Below are 19585 nucleotides of genomic sequence, written 5' to 3'. Positions count from 1 at the left end.
TTGAAAAATGGCAAAATTGAAAATTCGAAAAACTGAAAAATCGAGAAACTGAAAAATTCAAAATTGAATTGGGAAATCGAAACATCAAATGATCGATAAATCGAAAAATTGAGAAATGGAAATAAGTCAAAAGCCAAAATCGAAAAGTTAAAAATCGAAAAACTGAAAAAACGAAAAATCAAAAATTTTAAAAATCGGAAAATCTAATACCGAAGTCGAAAGATCGAGAAATCGAAACATCAAAAAACTGAAAAATCCAAACTTTAAACATTCGAAAAATTAAAGAAACGAAAAACTGGAAAATCCCAAAACTGAAGAAACACCGAAAAATTTAAGAATCGAGAAATGGAAAACTCGAAAAATTAAAAAATTGAAAAATTAGGTAATTGAAAAAACTAAAAACTAAACAATCGAGAAACTGAAAAATTCCAAAGCTGAAACGATGAGAAAATGGAAATCGAAACGTCGAAAAATTGAATTACGAAAAATCGAAACATCAAAAAATTAAAAAACCGAGGAATCGAAAATCCACATTTTAGGAAATCTCAAAAATTGAAAAACCGGAAAACTGAAAAACCGGAAAATTGAGGAATCGAAATTGAAAAATTCAAAAACTGAAAAACGAAGAAACATCGGAAGGTCGAAAATCCACAATTTAAAAAATCGAAAACATCGAAAAATTCAAAAAATCAAACATCGAGGAATCGAAATAAGTCAAAAGACAAAATCGAAAAATCCGAAAACTGGAAAATCGAAAAAATTACAACCGAAAAATCAAAAATTTTGAAAATCGAAATCCAAAAGTTAAACATACGAAAAATTAAAATATTGAAGAACTTAAAAATCGAAAAAATAAGAATGGGAAATGTCGAAAAATTAAAGAATCGAAATGTTTAAAAATCCCAAAGCAGAAATATCGAAAAATTGAAAAATGGAGAAAAAAATTGAAGAATCGAAAAACTGAAAAATCCCAAAACTGAGACATCGAAAAACTGAAAAATCGAGACATCGAAAAGTCGAAAAATTGAAAAATCAAAAATTCACAATTTAAAAAATCGAAAACATGGTAAAATCAGAAAATTGAAGAATCTAAAAACTGAAAAATTCCAAAACTAAACGACGAGAAATTGGAAAATTGAAAGATCGAAAAATTGAAAAATCGAAAAATTGATATTAGTTAAAACCCAAAATCGAAAAGTTAAAAATCGAGAAATTAAAAAATTGTAAAACTTTAAAAATTGAAAAATTTAAAAGCGAAGAAGTCACAAAATGGAAATATCAAAGAACTGAAAAATCCAAAAGTTAAACATTCGAAAATTTGAAATATGGAAGAACTTCAAATCAAAAAACTGAAAAATCGAGAAATTGAAAAATTCAAAACTGAATTGGGAAATAGAAACAGCAAAAGATCGATAAATCGAAAAATTGAGAAATCGAAATAGGTCAAAAGGCAAAATCGAAAAGTTAAAAATCGGAAAATCTAATATTGAAGTCGAAAGATCGAGAAATCGAAACATCAAAAAACTGAAAAATCCAAAATTTAAACATTCGAAAAAATCCCAAAACCGAAGAAGCAGCGAAAAATTAAAAAAAATTTTTCGAAAATCTCGAAAAATCGAAAAATTGAAAAAAAAAATTGTAAAATCGGAAAATTGAAAAATTTAAAAACTAAAAAATCGAGAAAATGAAAAATTCCAAAACTGAAACGACGAGAAAAAGGAAATCGAAACATCGAAAAATTGAAGAATAGAAAAATTGAATTACGAAAAATCGAAACAAAAAAATCGAAAAACTGAAAGATTTAAAAATTTAAAATTTGCAAATGGGAAAGTCGAAAATCAAAATACCGAGAAATCGAAAATCCACATTTTAGGAAATCGCAAAAATTGAAAGATCGGCAAACAGGAATCGAAATTGAAAAATTAAAAAACTGAAATGACGAAAAATTTTAAAATCGAAACATCGAAAAATTAAAAAATTAAATAAACATCCAGAAATCAAAATAAGTGAAGAAAAAATCGAAAATTTAAAAATTGAAAAATCCGAAAACTGAAAAATCGAGAAAACTAGAACCGAAAAATCAAAAATCTTATAAATCGAAAAATCTAAAACCGGAGCCGAAAAATCGAAACATCAAAAAACTAATCCAAAAGTTAAACATCTGAAAAATTAAAGTATACATAGAAGAACTTAAAAGTCGAAAAATTAAAGAATCGAAATATTGAAAATCCCAAAACAGAAATATCGAAAAATTGAAAAATGGAAAAAAATTGAAGTATCGAAAAACTGAAAAATCCCAAAACTGAGACATCGAAAAACTGAAAAATCCCAAAACTGAGACATCGAAAAACTGAAAAATCGAGACATCGAAAAGTCGAAAAATTGAAAAATCAAAAATCCACAATTTAAAAACTCGAACACATGGAAATATCGGAAAATTGAAGAATCTAAAAACTGAAAAATTCTAAACGACGAGAAATTGGAAAATCGAAAAATCGAAAAATTAGAAAATATAAAAATCTACTATTTAAAAAATTGAGAAATTAAAATAGCGAAAAATTAAAGAATCGAAAAACTGAGAAATCGAAATTAGTTAAAACCCAAAATCGAAAAGTTAAAATCGAAAAATTAAAAAATCGTAAAATTGGAAAATCCCAAATTTGAAAAATCAAAAACCTGAAAATCCGAAAAATGTCGAGAATGGAGAAAATCAAAAAATCTATTAATCAAGAAATTGAGAAATCGAAAATTTGGGATCGTCAAAAATTGAAAAATCGAAAATTCGAAAAATTGTTACATATATGTACAATTTTGACTTTTTTTTCAAAAATTTCGAAATATAGGATACAAATTCAACTCGGATTCACAAACCACAAGTTCAAAATAGTATTTTATAAAATTTAAATAACATTCACGTACTCTCGGAGTCGAGATAACATAAAAGTAGCCAGTCGTCTGATGGACTCGAACACAACACTTAATTTTTAAGCCGTAAAACCCCAATTTGACCACAAATTGCCCCTACCCGACCCGTATCCACCCCGCAACCCCTACTTACAGCATCCACGTCAAGCTCCTGTGCAGTTCCGGATCCACCCCCTCTATATCCTGCAACGTGATCGGCTTATTCAGCAGCTGCTTGTAGAACGGCAGCGTGAACCCCCCCTCCAGCTGATGGTTATGGAAAACCGCGATCCCCAATATCCTCCCCACGAAATGAAAGTACGACAAATGCTCCGGGTTCACGGACGAGTCCGGGTTGATCTGGAGCGTGTAGTGGTCGTCCCTGCTGTACTGGAACAGCCCGTACTGCGGATTGAGCATCTCCCTCGAGAGCAAGTGCAGCCACTCGCGCGCCACCCCGCCGTAGTCCAGCCCCTCCTCCCCCTTGAACTTCACCATCAGCCGCTTCCGCATGTCCTTCGGCCTCATCTTCATGATAAGTCTATAGCTCTCTTCGAACACCTCGTGCCGCGACACCTCGAGCCTGCAGTGGCCGCTCTGGGGCTGGAGCGCCGTCAGCTCCACGCGCAGGGCCTTGAGTTTCGCCACGAGGTCGCGCCGGTACTTGGGGAGGTGGTCGCTGTCGTTGAGGAGGCCCTGGGGCAGGTCGTCGGTCAGGCGGTTGCGGGGCGAGAGGGGCGCGGGGTTTTGGGGCGCCGCCTGGCCGTTGGTCACCGGGGACGGTGTCGTCGTCGTCGTGTTCGTCGTGCTGGGCGTCGTCGTCGTGGAGGTGGAGGGTGTGGTCGTCGTCGTGGTCGCGGTGGTGGTGGTTTTGGTGGTGTTGGTGGTGGCGGTCGTGGTGGAGGTGGAGCTTGCGCGGCGGAGGATGTTGCTGAGTATTTGGGAGTTGAGGCGGGGGTCGGTGAATTGGGTTGTCCGGTTGTTGTGGTCGACGAAGTAAATCTGGAAATTTACGGTACAAAATTATGAAAAAAATGTTGAAAATTAATGAAAATAGGGTGGTCAAAATTGGTAGGTGTGTACGTTTCATTCTAGATTACGACGAACATTTACATACTTTCTTAAATTCCCTGGAGTTGCATGACACTTACTGTGAAAGCGCCAACCGGTACATTATTTAGTAAAACTAACAGGTTTAAATAACAGATGTGGTAACTTGTCACCGGCTGACAAAATATTAGTACTACATAAACCTGGATTTATTATTAGGTCTTCAAATAAACACAAGTTCTGATTTCTTGCATCCATCCACGATTTTATGACTAAAAGCTTATTAATACCTTTTTCTTTGTATGTTAACATTGAGTTTTTATTATCTAGTTACTCTAAATTTTCCCTATATCCATAAAAACTATTTTTCTCTCAAAAATCCACAATCTGGTTAATTAGAGTGGTAGAGCAAAGCGAGCAATATACTACACCAAAAAAATATACTTAATCCTCGAGACGTAAAAAAAAAAAAAAATACAAAATCGGCCTCACATTTAAAAACGAAGGTCGCTTTCGTTTCAAATGAAACTAGAATTGATAGAATCAAACTTATGATGATCCTCAACAGGTTTTTTTTTTGTAAATAATTTTCTATATTGTTTTTGTTTTTTTTAATTATTTAATTTGGAGAATTATTTTTGGCAATCCATAGTTTTTCTTGTACATTTCGTCCTCCGGAAGTTATTTTAGACTTCATTTCTTTGACAATTTGTTGCATTTTTCCAGAATTGCCAATATAAAATGTGAAAATTTTGAAGATTTTTTTAAAAATGTTATCTTTCAAACCGAATATTTCGAAAATCTTGCTCTGCGATCTTAAACACGCTATATTTTTCGAAATCAACACGTGGAGATTTATATAACAGAATTTTTTGTAGATTTTTGGATAATTTTTCAAAAAGATCCATTTTTCAATACGAGAGTATTGAAATATATGAAATTTTCGGCCATTTTTCGCCTACCTTCGAAAATTAACTAAAGAGATTTGTTAATTTCGACCTCCAGAAGACATTTTAGATTTTAGGTTTCAATGCCAACAAGAATGGTGGAAATTTTGCCAAAACAGGCTATATTTTCGAATTAGTACGTCGAGATCTACATCCCCAAATTTTTTGTGGATTTTTTGGCAATTTTTCTATACTTTCCCCTATTTTCGATTGTTGTTTGCCCACCTTCAAAATTTTGTCAACGAGACTTCATTTCTTCGAAATTGTTTTGTATTCTTCCAGAATTGCCAATAAGAAATGTGGAAATTTTGAAGACTATTTAAAAATTTTGATTTTCAAATCATCAACATTTCAAAAGTCTTCCTCCGTGACCATAAACAAACTATATTTTTGGAAACAGCACACCGATATAACAGAATGTTTTGCAGAATTTGGGCAATCTTTCCAAAAGCTCCATTTTTCCAATGTTCAATAATTTTTCGTTTATCATCGAAAATTAGCTGAAAAGATGTTTTTGTACAATTCGACCTCTAGAAGTTATTTTTCGGTTTCACTTTTTTGAAAATTCATACGATTTTTTCAAAATTGTCAATATGAAATGTGCCCATTTTCAAGATTTTTTTAAATTTCTACTTTCAAAGTGAATACTTGTAAAATCTTGCTCCGAGACTATCAACGTGTAATATTTTTCGAATCAGCACATCGAGAATGTTTTGCTTATATTTAGTTAATGTTTCCAAAAGCTCAATTTTTTAAAAATCAAGTAAAGAGATTTTCTTGCTGATTTCCACCTCCAGTAGTTACTTTAGGTTTCATTTCCTCGATTTCTTTTTGCATTTTTCCAGAACTCCCAATAAGAAACGTCGAAATTTTGAAGATTTTTAAAAATTTTGAATTTCAAAACGAATCGAAAATCTTACTCCGCGACCATAAGCAAGCCATATTTTTCGAATTAGCACGAAAATTTTCCAGAAGCACCCATTTTTCAATACTCTCCCCTTACGAAATTTTCGATCATTTTTCGCCCACCTTCGAAAATTTACCAAAGAGATTTTCTTGTTGATTTCGACCTCCAGAAGTTACTTTGGGCTTCATTTCTTCGAAAATTTATTGCAATTTTCCAAAATTCCGAATACGAAATGTGGAAATTTTGAAGAATTTAAAAAAAAATTTGACTTTCAAATTGAACATTCAAAAATCTTGATGCGCGGCTATGAACAAGCTTTATTTTTCGAATCAGCACGTCGATATCACAGAATTCTTTGCAAATTTTTGAGCAATTTTTCCAAAAGTTCCATTTTTCCATAATTTCCCTTATGACCATTTTTCGCCTACTTTCGAAAATTAGTTGAAGAGATTTTCTTGTTGGTTTCCACCTTCAGAATTACTTTAGGCTTCATTTCTTTGAAAATTTTATTGCATTTTTCCAGAATTCCAGAAATGTGGAAATTTTCAAGAATTTTTAAAAATTTTGAGTTTCAAATCGAATATTTCAAAAATTTTGCTCCGCGTCCATAAACAAGCTATATTTTTCGGATCAGCACGTCGAGACCTATATGACAGAATTTTTCAAAGATTTTCAGGAAAATTTTCCAGAAATATCCATTTTTTAATACTCTCCTTGGCAACACAAATATGGAAATTTGGAAGATTTTTGAACATTTTGACTTTTTCCAGAATTTTTTGCAGATTTTTAAACAATTTTTTTCCATAAGCTCCATTTTTCAATACTCTCCCATTATAAAATTTTCGACCATTTTTCAAGCTTCACTACAGATTTTCTTCATCTTGTTGATTTAGACCTTCAGAAATTATTTTAGGCTTCATTTCTCAGAAAATCTCTTCCATCTTTCCAGAATTGTCAACAGGAAATGTGGAAATTTAGAAATATTAAAAAAAATTGAATTTCAAAGCATTTCGAAAATCTTACTCCGACCCAATAAACACGCTATATTTTTCGAAAAAGAACATCGAAATACACATTCCAGAATTTCTTGCGGATTTTAAGACAATTTTTCCAAAAGCTCAATTTTTCAAAACTTTCTTACGAAATTTTCGATTATTTTTCACCCATTTTCGAAAATTTGCCAATGAGATTTTCTTGTTGATTTTTCATTTCTTCAAAAATTTCTTGCATTTTTCCAGAATTACCAATGCGAAGTGTGGAAGTAAGTATGAAAACCAAAATTTTTTAATTGCGGATTTTTTGAAAATTTTTCCAAAGGTGCAATTTTTCAATACTTTATGAAATTTTCAACCATTTTCCGACCATTTTTCGACCACCTTCGAATATCACCTAATAGATTTTCTTGTAGATTTTGATCCCCAAAAGTTATTTTCGGCTTCATTTTCTCGAAACTCCCTACTATTTTTCCAGAATAGCCGATATGAAATGTGGTAATTTTAAAGATTTTTGAAAAATCTGACTTCCAAACAGAATTATTTCGACAATATTGCTCACAGAATTGTTTGTAGATTTTTAGGAAATTTTTTTTAAATTTCTATTTTTCAATATGAATTTTCGACCATTTTTCGACCACCTTCGAAAATTAGCTAAAGAAATTTTCCTGTAGATTAACTAATTTTCGACTTTCATTCCCGTGAAAGTTCCTACCATTTTTCAGTATTACTGGGACAAAATGAGGCAATTTTGAATATACAAAAAAAAATTGACTTTCAAACCGAATATGTATTTCCAAAATCATGCTTCAGGATCTTAAACACTTCATGTTTTTAGAATTAGCACGTCAAGATTTATAAATATCCAGATTTTTGGACAGTTTTCGACCGTTTTTCGACCGCCTGCGAAAATTAGCCAAAGAAAATTTTCTTGTTGATTTCGACTCCCAGAAGTTGTTTTAGACTTCATTTATTGCAATTTTTTCCATTTTACCAACATTGCAAATATAAAATATGAAAATATTGAAGAATTTTTAAAAAATTTTGGCTTTCAAAACGAATATTTCGAAAATCTTACTCCATAAACAAGCTATATTTTTCGAATTAACACGTCGATATCACAGAATTATTCGCAGCTTTTTTCCATAAGCTCAATTTTTCAATACTTTCCCCTTATAAAATTTTCGACCGTTCTTCGACCACCTGCAAAATTAACTAAGAAATTTTTTTGTTGATTTCCACCTCCAGAAGGTATTTTTGGCTTCATTTCTTCGAAAATTTCTTGTATTTTTGCAGAATTACCAATAAGAAGTGTAGAAAATTTTAAATTTTTTTAACTATTTTGGGTTTCATATGGAAAATTTCAAAAATCTTGCTCCGCGATCATAAACAAGCTTTTTTCGAATCAGTTTGCCGAGATGTATATCTCACAATTTTTTGCAGATTTTTAGGAAAATTTTCCAGAAGCACCCCTTACAAAATTTTGTATCATTTTTCGCCCAGCTCGAACATTTACCAAAAAGGTTTTCTTGTTGATTTCTACCTCCGGAAGTTATTTTCTTGCATTTTTCCAGAACTGCCAACACAAATGTGGACATTTTGAAGATATTTAAAAAATGTTAGCTTTCAAATCGAATTTTTCGAATCAGCACGTCGAGATTTACATCCCAGAATTTTTCTCAGATTTTTAAGCAAATTTTTTCCATAAATTCTCTCTTAAAAAATTTTGGATCGTTTTTCGCTTAGCTTCGAAATTTTGTTAACGAGATTTTCTTGTTGATTTCGACTTCTAGAAGTTATTTTAGACCCTATTTCTTGGATTTTTTTCCAGTTTGCCGAATGTAAATACGAAATGTCGAAATTTTGAAGAATTTTTAAAAAATTTTGACTTTCAAATCGAACAGTTCAAAAATATTACTGCGCAACCATAAACAAGCTACATTTTTTGAATAAGCACGTCGAGATCTATATCCCCGAATTTTTTGCGTATTTTTAAGTAATTTTTCCGAAAGCTCAATTTTTCATACTCTCCCTTTATGAAATTTTCGATCAATTTTCGCCCACCTTCGAAATTTTACCATTGAGATTTTTTTCATGATTTCGACCTCCACAGGTTACTTTAGACTTCATTTCTTCGAAAAAATCTTCCATTTTTCCAGAATTACAATAATAAAATGTGGAAATTTTGACGAATTTTTAAGAAATTTTGAATTCAAAAATCTTGCTCCGCGACCATCAACAAGCTATATTTTTGGAAACAGCACGTCGAGATCTATATCCCAGGATTTTTCGCATATTTTTAGGCACATTTTTTCCATAAGCTCCATTTTATCAATACTCTCCCCTTACGAAATTTTAGACCGTTTTTGGACCACCTGCGAAAATTAGCCAAAGAAAATTTCTTGTTGATTTCGACCTCTAGAAGTTATTTTGGGTTTCACTTCTTCGAAAATTTCTTGCTTTTTTCCAGAATTGCCAATACGAAGTGCGCAAGTGTCAAAACCATTTTTTTTTTAAATAATCTCAATTTTCAAACCCAAATATTTCTAAAACGACGTTATATTTTTCGAATCAGCAAGTCGAGAGATTCACTCCTAGAATTTTTGGCGGATTTTTTAGCAATTTTTCCAAAGGCATTTTATGAAATTTTCGACCATTTTTGACTACCTCCGAACATCAGCTAAATAGATTTTCTTGTTGATTTTGAGCTCCAGAAGTTATATTCGGTTTAATTTTTTCGAAAATTCTTACCATTTTTCCAAAATAACCGATATGAAATGAAGCATATTTTCAAGTTATTTTAAAAATTTCACTTCCAAAGAGAATATTTCGAAAATCTTGCCCCCAGAGCGTAAACAACGCAATATTTTTCGAATCAGCACGCCGAGATCTATATCTCAGAATTTTTTTGTGGATTTTTAGACAATTTTTCCGAAAGCTCAGTTTTTCAATACAATTTCCAAAATTCGCTAGAAAAATTGTATTGTATAATTGTACCCCCAAAAGTTATTCTTGGCTCCATTTCTTTGAAAATTCTTACCATTTTTCCAGAGTTACCGGTATAAAATGGGACAATTTTGAAAATTTAAAAAAAAATTCACTTTGAACCCGAATGTGTATTTCCAAAATCATGCTCCAGGATCTTCAACTCGTTATATTTTTAGAATTAGCATTAGCATTAAATTAAAAAAAAAATAGCACGTCGAGATCTACATCTATATACAATTTTTTTTTCAGATTTTTAGGCCATTTTTCTAAAACCTCAATTTTTCAATATGAAATTTTCGACCATCTTTCGATCACCTGTGAAAACAATTCACCAAAAAAAAATTCTTCTTGATTTCGATCTCCAAAAGTTATTTTCGACTTCATTTCTTTGAAAATTCCTACCATCTTACTAGAATTGCCCACATAAAGTGTGCCAATTTTCGAGATGTTTAAAATATTCGAAAATAAGCTAAAGAGATTTGCTTGTTGATTTGGACCTGAAGAAGTTATTTTTGGCATCATTTCTTTGAAAATTTCTACTATTTTTTCAGAATTACGGGTATAAAATGAGACAACATTAAAGTTAAAAAAAAATTACTTTCAAACCGAACACGTATTTCCAAAATCATGCTGCAGGATCTTAAACAGGTTATATTTTTAGAATTACTTAGCACGTCCAGATTTATAAATAGCCAGATTTTTAGACAAATTTTCCAAAAGCTGGATTTTACAATACGAATACGAAATTTTCGACCATTTTTCGCCCACCTTCGAAAATTAAAAAATAGCCCGTCGAGATCTATATCTATTTATAATTTTTTTTCAGATTTTTAGGCATTTTTTTTTAAACCTCAATTTTTCGATATGAAATTTTCGACCATCTTTCGGTCACCTGTGACAATAATTCACCAAAAAATATTTCTTCTTGATTTCGACCTCCAGAAGTTATTTTCGACTTCATTTCTTTGAAAATTCCTACCATCTTACTAGAATTTCCCACATAAAATGTGCCAATTTTCGAGATGTTTAAAATATTCGAAAATAAGCTAAAGAGATTTGCTTGTTGATTTGGACCTGAAGCAGTTATTTTTGACTTCATTTCTTTGAAAATTTCTACTATTTTTTCAGAATTACGGGTATAAAATGAGACAACATTAAAGTTAAAAAAAAAAAAATTACTTTCAAACCGAATACGTATTTCCAAAATCATGCTCCAGGATCTTAAACAGTTTATATCTTTAGAATTAACACGTCCAGATTTATAAATATCCAGATATTTAGACAATTTTTCCAAAAGCTGGATTTTACAATACGTATACGAAATTTTCGATCGTTTGTCGCCCACCTTCGAAAATTAAAAAATAGCCCGTCAAGATCTATATCTATATACTTTTTTTTTTCAGATATTTAGGCAATTTTTCTAAAACCTGAATTTTTCAATATGAATTTTTCGACCATCTTTCGATCACCTGTAAAAATAATTCACCAAAAAAAAATTCTTCTTGATTTCGACTTCCAGAAGTTATTTTGGACTTCATTTCTTTGAAAATTCCTACCATTTTACTAGAATTGCCCACATAAAAGGTGCCAATTTTCGAGATGTTTAAAATATTCTAAAATAAGCTAAAGAGATTTGCTTGTTGATTTGGACCTGAAGAAGTTATTTTTGGCATCATTTCTTTGAAAATTTCTACTATTTTTTTCAGAATTACCGGTATAAAATGAGGCAACTTTAAAGTTAAAAAAAAAATTTAATTTCAAACCGAATATGTATTTCCAAAATCATACTCCAATCTTAAACAGTTTATATTTTTAGAATTAGCACGTCGAGATTTATAAATTTCCAGATTTTTAGACATTTTTTCCAAAAGCTGGATTTTACAATACGTATACGAAATTTTCGACCGTTTGTCGCCCACCTTCGAAAATTAAAAAATAGCCTGTCAAGATCTATATCTATATTTTTTTTTTCAGATTTTTAGGCAATTTTTCTAAAACCTGAATTTTTCAATATGAAATTTTCGACCATATTTCGATCACCTGTGAAAATAATAATTCACCAAAAAAAAATTCTTCTTGATTTCGACTTCCAGAAGTTATTTTGGACTTCATTTCTTTGAAAATTCCTACCATTTTACTAGAATTGCCCACATAAAAGGTGGCAATTTTCGAGATGTTTAAAATATTCTAAAATAAGCTAAAGAGATTTGCTTGTTGATTTGGACCTGAAGAAGTTATTTTTGGCATAATTTCTTTGAAAATTTCTACTATTTTTTCAGAATTACCGGTATAAAATGAGGCAACTTTAAAGTAAAAAAAAAATTTAATTTCAAACCGAATATGTATTTCCAAAATCATACTCCAATCTTAAACAGTTTATATTTTTAGAAATAGCACGTCGAGATGTATAAATATCCAGATTTTTAGACATTTTTTTCAAAAGCTCGATTTTACAATACGAAAACGAAATTTATTTTCGGCCACCTTCGAAAATTAAAAAAATGATTTTTTATACATCGCGACCTATAGAAGTAATTTTCGACTTATTTCTTTGAAAATTACTACCATTTTTTCAAAATAGCCAAGATAAAATGTTGCAATTTTCAAGATTTTTAAAAAATTGTTTCTTTGCGAACGTCGATGTTGTATTAAGACCTGACTTACTGTGGACTAAGGAATGCAAAGAACGTGGCAGATGCCTTTACGTCCGAGTGAGCCTCAACAATGATTTAATTTTCATGTCTGATTAATATTCAACGCACTACGGTTGAGGATTAAATTTAGTAAATCTACAAAAAACATGACCAACTATTTCATCCAACAACACAACGAATTTATAAAATAAATAGTTACTTTCCAAGTGTAGCAACAAATTTGAAGAGGAAATTCCGCTTTTTTTAAATTTTATTAAGTTGAGAGAAAAAATTCCTTACCCGTCCGGTCGCCGTTTGGCGCATTTCCCAGCCAGGCGGAAGAGGGCCTAGGTGGTCCAAAGCGAGACTCAAGGGGGCCAGATCTTTCGGTATTCTCGGGTCGTGCCATGTCGACACGCCGGTGGGGATGTGGAAAAAGTATACCTGTCCCTGTTGAGTTGTCCTCAACTCTGTCAAACAAAATTCGATTCGATGAACTAACGAAAGCTTGTCATTCAAAATTAACTACATACACTGTGAATAATGCATCGAGGATGACTATTAAATAATTGAAAGTGCGTCGTAATCGATTTGTTGCGTTCCGTACAATGTCGTTCGAGATCCATGTATGAACGATTCATTCATCTTCGGGTTTTTTTTAAATAAAGACTTGCACGAGTCATTGTTCGCCGTAAGTGCTCGTGTTGTTTACAACACTTTCACTTCGTACAATTAAAAGCAATTAACGCATTTAACGAACCTCCATTAACTTAAATGGTCGTGTGAAATTATAGACGATAGTTAGTTAAATAATGCATTCAGTTGAGATGGAGTAGTGGAGGTTTATCATTTGTGCGGAGGGTCATTAAATCTTGTCGGTGAACTCTACGATGTGTTCCGCTGTTGTTGTATCTAGTTCATGGTGTATAAATCATTCACTATAATCTATAAATCAATAAACATCTCGACTATTACCGTTAAATAGAACACTTATCAAGTGGATGCAAATAACAATATGTTTAGTTTCTACAATTATGATTATATTCGTGGTGACGCTAACGAGCGAAACTTCCTTCGCCACAAATTACTCTTTAATTTAAATTTCTAGAACAATCAGTTTGTCGGTGAAACTAAATTACTATCAATGTACAACTAGTGCTTAACTTAAAAAGCACAATTTAGATACGTTATTTAATCTCTAGGTAAAATTTGCATGTTACTTTTTTTTCTTCTTTAATTACTGTTAAAACTGTGCTTTTTGTTTTTTCGAGGTTTCATGACCCTTAGAATACGAAAAAATAGGTCTTCCGTTTCCGTCCGTCCGTCCATCCGTCTGTCTGTCTGCCGTCTGTCCGGATTTTTATTTATGAGGCAAATAATCTCCAAACTACTGGACCGATCGCTGTCAAATTTTATATCCGATATAAGATACTCCTGCACTTGTGGTTTACGAATCCGCGTTGAGCCATCCACATTTTGAAATAAAAATAATAATAATAATGCTCTAAAATTTTGTTAAAGTTTTAAGATTATCGTAAGGATGATAAATGGTTAATCAAAATTTATTCTTTCATGAATAAATGTTACTTCAAAGCTTCAATGTTACAGAGTAACATAAATCCGTGCTGAATTTTTATTCGTGATGTCTAGGTTGTTGTAAAAAACCAAAATTGTACAATTTTTCGTTTTCGCGATTTTTCGGCTTTCCGATGTTTTCTTTCCCCCAATTTTTCGATATTAGTTTTGGGATTTTTCAGTTATTATTTTTTTTTTAATCGATTCTTCGATTTTTGGACTTTTCGATTTCTCAAAATTTTCAACCTTTTGATGTTTCAGTTTTGGTTTTTGCAATTTATAATTTTTCTTCGATTTTTGTATTTTTCAATATTTGAGTTTTGGGATTTTTCAAATTTGTGATTCTTAAATTTTTTGATATTAAATTGTTTTAATTTCCTAAATTTTTGATTTTTCGAGTTCTCGTTTGATTTTTCGACTTTTCGATGACTCGATTTTTCGACTTTTTGATTCCCTGATTTTCAATTCTTCAATTTTTCCATGTTTCAGGTTTTTGATTTTTCAATTTTACGAGATTTTCCGACTTTCCGATTTCTCGACTTTTCGGATTTGGTTTCTGCAATTTGAAATTTTTCTTCGATTTTTCTATTTTTAGATTGAATAATTTTTCGATATTTGACTTTTGAGATTAAAAAAAAAAAATTATCAAATTTTTTGATATTTCAGTTTTTCGATTGTTCAATTTTTCGTCTTAAAATTTTATATTTTTCAATTTTTCGGTTTTTAAATTTTTCGATTTTTTAGCTTTATCAATTTTTCAATTTCTCGACTTATCGAGATTTAGATGATTCGATTTTTCAATTTTGTTTTTTTTTTAATTTAAACTTTTCACATTTTAATTTTTCGATTTTGGCCTATTTTAATTTTTCGATCTTTTAATGCCTCGATTTATCGATGTTTCAATTTTCTAATTGCTCGATGTTTCGATTTTCCAGTTTTTCGATTTTTCTACATTTCAATTGGGAACTTTTCAATTTCTCCATTTTGCAATTTATCGATTCTTCATTTCTTCGATTTTTTATATTTTGATGTAAATTTTTTGAATTTTCCATATCTCGACTTCTCGGTTTTACAATGTTTAAAATTTTTCGCTTTCTCGATTTTACAAGTTTTCAATTCCCTATTTTCAATTTCTCCCTACTTCATTTTTGGGATTTTTCAAATTTTCGACTTCTTGGTTTTTTTATTTTTCGATTTGCCTGTTTTCCAATTTTTCGGTCTCAGTTTTCGATGTTTCAGTAGTGGAAATTTTCTGTTTTGATTTTTGCAATTTTTCTTCTATTTTTCTATTTTCGACTTATCGATTGATCAATTTTTCGATATTTGACTTTTGGGATTTTTCAAATTTTTGATTCTCCAATTATTTTTCTTTTCTTAAATTTTAGATTTTTCGAGTTCTCGTTTGATTTTTCAGTTTTTCGATTAATCTTGATTTTTCGACTTTTTCATTTCCAGATTTTCAATTCTTCAATTTTTCGATGTTTCAGGTTTTTGATTTTTAATTTTTTTACTTTCCGATTTCTCGATTTTTCTGTTTTGGTTTTTGCAATTTGCAATTTTTCTTCGAATTTTCTATTTTTCGATTGATCAATTTTTCAATATGTGAGTTTTGGGATTTTTCAAATTTTTGGTTAAATTTTTAGATATTTCAGTTTTTCGATTATTCAATTTTTCGTCTTAAAATTTTATATTTTTCAATTTTTCGGTTTTTAAATATTTCGATTTTTTAGCTTTACAATTTTTCGATTTCTCGATTTATCGAGATTTAGATGATTCGATTTTTCAATTTTGTTTTTTTTTTAATTTAAACTTTTCAAATTTTAATTTTTCGATTTTCGCCTATTTTAATTTCTCTATCTTTTAATGCCTCGATTTATCGATATTTCAATTTTCTAATTGCTCGATGTTTCGGTTTTCCAGTTTTTCGATTTTTCTACATTTCAATTTGTAACTTTTCAATTTCTCCATTTTGCAATTTATCGATTCTTCAATTCTCCGATTTTTTTTATATTTTAATGTCAATTTTTTTAATTTTCCATATCTCGACTTCTCGGTTTTGCAATGTTTAAAATTTTTCGATTTCTCGATTTTCCAAGTTTTAAATTTTTCTATTTTCAATTTTTCCATACTTCATTTTTGGGATTTTTCAAATTTTCGACTTCTTGGTTTTTTTATTTTTCGATTTGCCAATTTTCCAATTTTTCGATCTGTTTTCGATGTTTCAGTAGTGGAAATTTTCTGTTTTGATTTTTGCAATTTTTCTTCTATTTTTCTATTTTCCACTTATCGATTGATCAATTTTTCGATATTTGACTTTTGGGATTTTTCAAATTTTTGATTCTCCAATTATTTTTCTTTTCTTAAATTTTAGATTTTTCGGCTTTTTGATTTCCAGATTTTCAATTCTTCAATTTTTCGATGTTTCAGGTTTTTGATTTTTAATTTTTTTACTTTCCGATTTCTCGATTTCAGTTTTCGATGTTTCGGTTTTGCGATTTTTCTGTTTTGGTTTTTGCAATTTGCAATTTTTCTTCGAATTTTCTATTTTTCGATTGATCAATTTTTCAATATATGAGTTTTGGGATTTTTCAAATTTTTGGTTAAATTTTTAGATATTTCAGTTTTTCGATTTTTCGATCTTTCAGTTTTATCAATTTTTCGATTTCTCAATTTACTGAGATTTAGATGATGCGATTTTTCAATTTTTTGATTCTTTTAATCAAAATTTTTCAAATTTTCCAATTGCTCAATGTTTGGATATTTCAGTTTTTCGGTTTTTCTACATTTTGCAATTTTTTAATTTTCCGTTTTCTTATTTTTCGATTTTTTTTTTAATTTTTAACGTGAATTTTTTTTATTTTCCATTTATCGACTTCTCGGTTTTTCAATATCTAAAATTTCTCGATTCCACGATTTTCCAAGTTTTCAGTTTCTCTATTTTCAATTCGTCGACACTTCATTTTTGGGAGATTTCAAATTTTCGGCTTCTTGTTTTTTTTTTATTTTTCGATTTCTCTATTTTCCGATATTTCAGTTTTACAATTTTTCAATTTTTCGATCTCAGTCTTCGATGTTTCAGTTCTAAGATATTTCTGTTTTGGTTTTTGCAATTTGCAATTTTTCTTCGATTTTTCGATTGATCAAATTTTTCGATATTTGAGTTTTGGGATTTTTCACATTCTTGATTTTTCAATGTTTTGAAATTTTCATTTTTTATTTTTAAAATTTTTCGATTTCTCAATTTCTGGATTTCTCGTTTTATTGATTTTTCAGTTTTTGTTTTATCAATTTTTCTTTTTTAAATTTTACATTTTTCGAATTTTGAATTCTTCGTTTTTTCATTTTTTCAATTTTTCAATTTCTCTATTTATGAGTTCGATATTTCGATTATTGTTTCCCGATTTTTTGATTTTCCAAATTTTAATTTTTCAAATGTGGGCAAGTTCTATTACTCAATTTTTCAATTTCTCGATCCTTCAATTTTCGGATTTTTAAGTTTTTCTTTTTTAATTTTACATTTTTATTTGGATTTCACGATTTTTAGATTATTCGATTTTTCAATTTTTCGACTTCTCGACTTGGATTCGTCGATGTTTCAATTTTTGGATTTCCCAAATGTTCTACATTTCAATTTTGGGACTTCACAATTTCCCGGTTTTTCAATTTATCGATTCTTTAATTTATCGATTTTATAATTTTATAAAATTTAAATTTTTGATTTCTCGATTTTTCAAGTTTTTGATTTCTCAACTTTTCACCACTTGAATTTCCCGTGTGCCAGTTTGTCGAATTCTCGACTTTTTGATTTCTCAAAACTCGAATTAACAATCTTTTTACATTCTTCAGTTGTAAAACTTTTCAATTTTTGTACTTTTCGATTTCTCAAATGTTCAATTTCATTCTTCGGTTTTCCGAATTTTCAATATTTTAAATTTTCCGATTTTTTATTTCTCGAGTTCTCGATGTTTCCATTTTTCAATAAATATTTCGACTTTCGATATTTCGATTCTTGTATTTTTCGTAATCTTGATTTTCAAATGTTCAGTTTTCCGATTGGTCGGATTTTCGTTTTTTCGATTATTTCATTCATCAAAATTCGAATTTTCAATTTATCCATTCTTCAGTTTTTCGATTTCTTAATTTTACTTTTTGATTTCTCGAGTTTTCGATCTTTGATAGTAGAATTTTCTACTTTCCGATTTTTGATTTTTCGAAATTTCGATTTTTCAATTTTTACGTTCTACAGTTCTTAGAATCCTCAATTTTTTGGTTTCTGGAGTTCTAGATGTTTCAATTTTTCAATATTTCGATCTTTCGACTTTTGATATTTCTTTTTTTCTATACACAATTCGATTTCTGGGATTTTCGTTTTTGCGTTTATTTAATTCAACGAATTTTCTTTCGATATTTGAATTTTCAATTTATTTCCTTTTTGATTTCTCAATTCTTCGATTTTTCGATTTTTGAATTTTCGATTTCTCGAGTTTTGGATACTCGAATTTTCAATGTTTCGATTTTTCAATTTTTCAATTTTTACATTTTTCAGTTCTCAGACTTTTCCAATTTTTTTTACATTTCGATATCTCAAATTTTCAATTCCATTCTTCAGTTTTCCGATTTTGCAATATTTTTTACTTTTCGTTTTTTCGAGTTCCCGATTTTTCCATTTTTGACTTTCCGGAAAATTTTTCAATTCTTTCGATTTTTTGATATTTCGGTTTTCAATGTTTTCGATTTTCCGTTTTTCGACTTTCGATTTTTAAGAGTTCTTATATACGCCACTGGTTTTCGCTTCAGAAAGGTAAAAAAACAAAATCGCAAACTCAAATTTTCTAATTTTTCAAAGAAGCGGAATTTATTATTCTTTACGTCAAGGGCAAAGAAACTTCTGTCCAACCCAATTTTTAACAATCATTCTGTCAAGTAAAAATACGCAATTAACTGATTTTATTTCTAGAACGAGTAAAAAGTTTACGAGTGATATAATTTATTCAGTTTCGCTTCACTTACAAATAAAAACCTTATCTGCGCAGTGAAACGAAAACTTTAAATGATAATAATAGGTTAAAATTAAGTCAAAGCTTTCACACAATTTTTTCACCGAATTCCGCTTTAAAGAAGCTATCCATAATTACAACTTAATTTTTTTTTGGCTAAATCGAACATGCAGCCCAAAATATATTTTCAGACATTTTCGTAGATTTATTTTTTTTGATTTATCAAAAAAGGATAGCATCAATATTGATTGTAATCGACTCATCCGTGACAGCGATTTATCCAATCATTAAGTTTCCAATGTGTACCAATTCATTGATGATGAATTGGCGATAGGGATATTTTCAACAAGATAGTGTCACAGCACAATTAAAAGTCAACGATGATTCGATTAAATAAATTACGCACTACGTTATGCCTAAATCGTCTCAGATTCTAGAAACATCAGTTTCCATGTTTTAAAAGCCACAGCTTTGGCGTAGGTGGTCTGAATCATACGAAATGTGACTTCAAACATTTCCCGGAACGTTTACTAACGTTTCAGATGCTGAAACCAACAATAAAACGCTCAAATCGAAGTTTACTTGTTACATT

At 30.1% G+C, this 19585-nt stretch overlaps 1 protein-coding gene across 1 annotated transcript in view; it reads right to left on the bottom strand.

The window, feature by feature from the left end:
* LOC135132147 (E3 ubiquitin-protein ligase SMURF2) overlaps positions 1 to 19585 on the bottom strand; it is a 63861-nt gene that overhangs the window by 5031 nt on the left and 39245 nt on the right. The window contains exons 6-7 of the mRNA XM_064060122.1: positions 12722 to 12891; positions 3059 to 3906 (exon numbers count right to left, since the gene is read on the bottom strand). Coding sequence (XP_063916192.1) covers positions 3059 to 3906; positions 12722 to 12891 — 1018 coding nt within the window. The remainder of the gene's footprint in view (positions 1 to 3058; positions 3907 to 12721; positions 12892 to 19585) is intronic.

The sequence above is a fragment of the Zophobas morio genome, unplaced genomic scaffold (assembly GCF_036711695.1).
Source record: "Zophobas morio isolate AGI-343-1 ecotype UQ-CSIRO unplaced genomic scaffold, CSIRO_AGI_Zmor_V1 ptg000021l, whole genome shotgun sequence".
Taxonomy (NCBI): domain Eukaryota; kingdom Metazoa; phylum Arthropoda; class Insecta; order Coleoptera; family Tenebrionidae; genus Zophobas; species Zophobas morio.
This window is presented reverse-complemented; position numbering and strand designations above follow the sequence as displayed.